This window comes from Eleginops maclovinus, chromosome 18 (assembly GCF_036324505.1).
Source record: "Eleginops maclovinus isolate JMC-PN-2008 ecotype Puerto Natales chromosome 18, JC_Emac_rtc_rv5, whole genome shotgun sequence".
Classification (NCBI taxonomy): domain Eukaryota; kingdom Metazoa; phylum Chordata; class Actinopteri; order Perciformes; family Eleginopidae; genus Eleginops; species Eleginops maclovinus.
In genome coordinates this window covers 25,902,578-25,908,929 of record NC_086366.1, presented here as the reverse complement: position 1 = coordinate 25,908,929, position 6,352 = coordinate 25,902,578, and the positions used below count along the sequence as shown (strand labels likewise).

Sequence of the window (6,352 nt, the reverse complement as noted above, 5' to 3'; positions counted from 1 at the left end):
TAGCACCAAGTATGGCATTAGCGTTTTGTTTCAGTGTGTACGCGTGTGCATGTGTGTGCGCATTCCCTGTTCTGCTCTTAGACTGGATATATAAGGTAATCACTGTAATGATATTAATGCCTGGGGCGGCTCTCTTACTGGACTTAAATAAGACATATATTACACTATGTGACATTACTATTCATATTCAATTCACTTAAATTAAAACAAAAAAATAGTCTCATTTACATTCATGTCAACCTGAATTCACAGATAAAAAAACAAAACAACTGAGCTTTTTATGGGTGAACTCATCAATAAATAATGACGATGGTGAGGATTCCTATCGTAATAATCATGACAATATCAGATAACAGAATCATCACAGCAGACTGCAAAGAAAACCGCCATAGATCCTGTGCGTCTGCCGCAGCTTGCACAGTATCACTCTCGTCGGTTTCGCACTACGTGAGGTCATCAACGTGCGCCTCGGCGCTTTAACTCAAACACTAGAGCTGCGTATGGGGGGGGGGGGGGACTGCACTGCTCGTAGGATACATCACAGGGTATACAGAGGGTGGTGTGCAAACGAAGAAACGCCCAGCTCATTTTCTCCACCCCTCACCCCTTCCCGAGTTCCCCTCACCCTTCCTTCATCTCCCAGAAAGAGGAGAGGAGAATGGGGGGGGGGGGGTTGAGATCATACGACGGGGGAGAGAATAAAAGAGGTGACAGGGGGATTTGACGACGTTTCTTCTCTCGCACACCAGGCCTAACTTTGCAGTCTTACTCATTATAAAAACCCTTGTAAAAAGGGGGGGAGGGGGTGAGGGTAGGGCAAGGCTGTGGGCAAGTAGTGAGAGAGGCTTCGGGAGGAGGCGGGGCAAAGGGGCGGAGGGGTGAATCAAAACTAGAAGAAAAACAAAAACCCTACAGGAGCGTGACCGGTGTGGGCTTCAGGGGGAGGGAGGGGTTAGGGTTACTTCCATAAGGGATTTTGGGTTGGGGGGGTGGAGGGTTGTACCCTGTAAACGCCAACCCTCCCCCCTGTGTGCCCATGCCCTTCCCTTCCTCCCCCTACTTCCTGTTGCCTCTCAGGCAGTCGGCCTGTCTACATGGCATTCAGCTCTGTCCACACAATACACAAACAAACAAACAGACAGCTTAATTTACTAAACAAAACAATAAAACAAAACAATAAAAAAATCCCGAAAGGTCAAGACGTTAAGTAATAAAACCTTATTTACACATTTAGTTACACATTTTTTTCTTGGTTTTTCAGCGTGATAACTCGCTCCATCCCCTCCTCGTCTTCTCAGCACATTTTTGCTTCGCGTCAAAATTTCTTTTTTTTATAGAGAATACTGAAAACACGCAGAAGAAAACGGCGCGGACGATTCCTTCTGACATTCTTGCTCTCCTCTCCTTTTTCCATTCTCACTTTAAATTTTTTATACTCCTCCCCCAAGCCCCCACTCTTTTTTCTTTCCTCTTTTCCTCCTCATTTCTCATTGGCTGTCAGGTTTAGCCCACCTTCTGTGGGTTGGTGGCACGTACCCCCTGCTCGTAGGTGATTCGCTGGCTGATCAGGTACTGTGCAGCCTGAGTGGCAGCCTGGGAACCTGTGATGGTCACCTTCCTGTTCCGGGTTCCGGGGATGAACTCGCCTTTCTTGGAGATCTGGATCCTGGCGCCGGTCAGCTCCTGGTACTCCACTAACGTCTTCCCTCCTTTCCCCAAGATGGCTCCCACTAGGTTTTCTGGCACGGCGATCTCAACCACTTCCTTTGCTCCTTCTCCTAGCTTCTCCGTGGCCAGTAGAGATGACGCCACTAGGGGCGACGCGGCGCTCAAGTAGCCGTTGGTGGCTCCTGTAGCGGCAGCCAAGGATCCCAGAGAGAAGCCTCCGAGACTCGCTGCTTGGTGAGCGCTGGTGGATGCATCGCTGGCGTAGGATGCTAACAAATTAGCTGCGGCGGCTGCTGCTGGGTTAGCATTAGCTGCTACCGCTGCTAACACTCCTGAGGCTGCTGCGGGATTCAGACCCAAGCCCAGGGAGTTGGTGTTGTAGCCGTAGCTGGCCAGGGTGTTGAGGGCAGAGGTGATGGCTAGCAGATCGTTGCCTGAGAGACTGGACATGGTGGTCGGGAAGGCCCCAACCCCAGCCAAGCTGGCCTGGCCGAGCAGAGAAGAAGCTGTGGCTGCTGCAGCGGCTGCCGCGGATGGCATCACCTCAGTGGAGTTGGCGTACGGGGAGCCGGTGGGATTGGAGTTGGCGACGGGTCCTGTGATGTTGGAGTAGGAGATGTTGAGGCAGGAGGAGCTCTGAGGATCCTCCTGGATCTTCTGGACGATGATCTCCACGGCTTTGCGGTTCTGCTCGGGCTCCCCACTGATGGTGACCACCCGTTCCTGCAGGTTGATGCCCTCTGGTTTCTGGGATAGCTGGACCCACGCCCCGGACTGCTCCATCACCGCCTTGACTGTTGCTCCACCTTTACCGATGATAAGCCCTGCCGTGCTGTTGGGGACGATCAGCTTGGCCTGGGAGAGAGAAAGAAAAATGTTTGGTTTGTTATTTAATACCTAGTAACTAAAAGAAAGACTGTCAGACCTGTGAAGGTGCAATTACACATGACTCAACATATCTTAAGATCCAAAAACCCAGTGCAATGAGAAAATAAAGAAGAATTATGGGATGGGGACTGACAATCTTTGTGTGTGTGTGTGTGTGTGTGTGTGTGTGTGTGTGTGTGTGTGTGTGTGTGTGTGTGTGTGTGTGTGATTCAAGAGCGTAATGCTGTCACGAAAGAGAAATATATGCGGTACACACATGACTTTACAGAGTATGCAATGGCAGTGTGTCCACCTGAACACATACCTAGCAAAAAGGTTTTTATTTTTCTTTCAGAGGGAACATAGGACAAAGAGAAGAACAGCAAGTTAGTGAGTGAACAGGTGATGAAGAGGTAGAGAGAAGTACAAAGAGTGGGAGGGAAGGATAGAGAGAGAGAGAGAGAGAGAGAGGCTACTTGTGTGAAAAAAATAACATTGACTCCCAGGGGTCAGTGTTACCATGGAAACACAGCTCCAGCATTCAAAGGGTAGTGAAAGGGAGAGAGGCGATGACACACACACACACACACACACACACACACACGCTCCATGTCTTAACACAGTGCGATATATTTATTTCACATATTTGCATGTACAAATTATGCATTAGTTTTTCATACAGTACTTTTGTTCGTACTGTATAACATTTCTGTGTTGGTCAATGGATGGACATGAAGCATTTGTTTTTATTTGTATTTATCACTGATTAATATTTCAATTATTTCTACAATTAATCTCTTGAATATTCTGTCTGAAAATGTCAAAAAATACTGAGAAGCCCAAAAACTGATTTTCAAACTAGCTTAACTCGTTAGGCTCATCTTCAAAATAACTAAATGTGAAACGATTAGCACAATACGTGACTTAATCCAATAAACTTTAGTTTGGCCCATTAACAGCCGAATTAAACCCTATGTCGATAATTGCATCAGACGAGGTAGTGTGCATGTAAAGGTGTGATGTGTGGAGTTTTCCTGTTGCTAAGCAGTGAGCGCCGGTCGCTCTGCTGCAGCGTGGAGCTCCATGCATGTTCAGAGCATCTCTCTGCCGAATGGAATGAGACCAGAGGAAAGTGTGAGACTGTCGATAGCAAAAAAACTTCTGCTGTAACTTATGTTCCTCTGTTCTTCAGTGCAAACTAAATGACGCAAAGTCATTCCTCACAAACAAGGACACCTGTAGTAGAAGTTATAGACTTCACATTAGCCGCCTCGCACACAGATGTGGGTGTGTGCCGCAGCATTGATCCCACGCTCTGCAGAGTAACACTGCTATCTGCATGTCTGTCTGAACAATATTCATACTGAGAGCAGAAAGGGAGAGTGTGGGCTGGAGAAGTTGGGAGGAGAGATCAAAAGACATGGCCTTGATGGAGAGAAAAGAGGAGGATAAAATAAAGGGGGGGTGATGTAGAGAAAAGAGGACGAGATGCACGGTTTATGTTTTGTTTTTAAATGCAGAGCGAAATAAACGGAGAGGAAAGGGAATAAAAGACAAATTCAAAGAGAGAGGGATCAATTCAACGTACAACAGAACATGTGAAGGCCATTCCAATTAGGCTGCCTCCACCGGTCTCACCCCTCTCTCTGTTTGCTGCAGTTTTAAGCCCATCTGCGCAGTGATGCAGCGGTTTGCCACGCCGCATTCCACGGCTCTATATTTGCACCACGGCTTTCCACAAGATGAATTTACATAGAAATAGAAAATGAATAAGAGACAGGAGGGAGTGGATAAAAGAGCGGCTTCAGACCTGCAGACAGCGTCAAACACTCCCTTCTCTGACACCAATATTACAGAATTATCTTCCCCCTGAGTGCGAGGCGTCGCTGCGTCGCTCTATGGGATTAACAGGTGCAATGTTTATTTCTTCCTTTTCTTCATTCATCTTTGCTCTCTGGCAGTTCGTACTTCAGTGCTTTCTATTGATTAGAGTTGTTACTGTGAGGCGGCTTCTGTTTACGTCCTGCTGCTATCAGACACTCGGCTACAATCTGCCGTCCTGTGTAGATTAGTGAGAGGAACAAAGTGCTAGCAAAGTGTGAGCACTGCTGGGGCTGAGACACTCGAGGTACCTTTCAGAATGAAGTCACAAAACACAAAACTGCAAGTGAATTCAAATTCACACGGAAAAGAATCAAACTGAAGTTTAAACCAATGACTGACTGACTGAGCGTTAAACCGTGACCCTACTCCATGGCTCTTATTATACGTTAGGAATAAATAGAAATATACGTTAAGTGACTTATAATGAACTTAACAACATCTCCGACATATAGTCATTCAATATTACCAGTTTCCTCGTAACATGAAGATCATATTTACATGTTTTTTTATTTAATAAAAGTTTTAAAGTGTTTCCTCTTTATTTATTTTTATCAATGTGAATATTTTAATTTTCTTATTTACAGACTCAAAAATGCAATCAATTAAATAAATATTGAAAGATAGTAAACATGAAAAAATAAACCCTAACCCATAATAAACCAAAACCTTTAATAGCCTATGGAATTAATTAATTTGCAGAGGAATTAACTACCTAAATGAGTACAAATATGATATACAGTCATGGTTTAACATCATTATCCTGCCATAAAAGCACCCAGAGTTCAACCCTCTGACCAGCACTATTATTACAAATTATTACAATGTCTAATAGATATTGTAGCACCAAAGTACAGACTCTGGTTTTAATACTGGTGTTTTGGAAAATAATGAAAGTGTTCCGGGCATAAAAAATAACGCCATTTCATCAGGAAATGAGCCGGAGCTCTGAAAGGTCTAGTGTTGCGCCAGAAAATGTAGACCGGAACTTTTTTTTTGTTTTTTTTTGTCGGAGCTGCAACATTTCAGGATGGATGTTTTTGCAGTTTGGAGATGAGCAGCCAGTGGGGGGTAAAAATGGAGACGTGGGATAAAAAGAAATAAGAGACAGGCAGCGAAAGAGGGAGGAAGGAAGGGAGGGGGGGAGGCAAAAATATTTTACCCATGAACCCTTTCATCCTCTGCAATGCAACATCCTCACACACACAGAGTGTTGGTGGGAGGATAAACAGGGGAGTCTGATCCCTCCTGGCTCTAATGATCATATCCACCATCTTTACATCTAACTGATTCTCTGCTAATGAGCTTCTTCGCTAGCCTCCTTTTGCTCCTCTTCCTCTTCCTCCTCCTCCGCCCGCTCTGCTTTCTTTCTTCACGTTTCCATATTGTGTTTTTTTGCAGATCTAAAGAGGTTTTAATCCTCTTCTTTCAAGGTCACACACTCCCACACACACAATCCGTTCCAATTCTGAAGGGCGTTTCATTGTGAAATCATCGTCTTCATCCTGCTTTTATTCAGCTGATGCTGTACCATCGACTCGTTCTAATAGCCGACTCAGCCAGCCAGCCTTCTTCCTACCCACAATCCTCTGCACCTTTCTGCATATCTGCCACAGAAAAGCAGATTATGTGACAGTTGGCAGCATTTAGGCGATCACTCCTACAGTGACGGCTCTCTCATGTTAGTTTTCTGCTCAGCCGCTCTGGTTAAATAGATTTTTTTCTACATTGTCTTATCTCTGGTGTCTCCCTTTTTGTTTTGTTTTTCTCCTAGTAAAGTTTTTATATCTGCTGTATGAAACTTTTCACAGAGGAGGAGGGTTTAGCGTTCATCCAGCTGCTGACCACAATGTCCTGTTGCTGCAGCTGCAGGGCTGAGGTTGGAGGTCAAAGCCAATCTCCTGTTTGTGAATGCTCTCAGGCAAACTCTGTGAAG

At 45.3% G+C, this 6,352-nt stretch overlaps 1 protein-coding gene across 2 annotated transcripts in view; it reads right to left on the bottom strand.

Annotated features, from left to right (window-relative positions):
* Positions 1-666: 666 nt before the first annotated feature.
* nova2 (NOVA alternative splicing regulator 2) overlaps positions 667-6,352 on the bottom strand; it is a 72,174-nt gene continuing 66,488 nt past the window's right edge. For both annotated transcript variants that reach the window (XM_063907512.1, XM_063907513.1), the window contains one exon: positions 667-2,523. In XM_063907512.1, the coding sequence (XP_063763582.1) occupies positions 1,504-2,523 (1,020 nt within the window). In that variant the 3' untranslated portion in view covers positions 667-1,503. The remainder of the gene's footprint in view (positions 2,524-6,352) is intronic.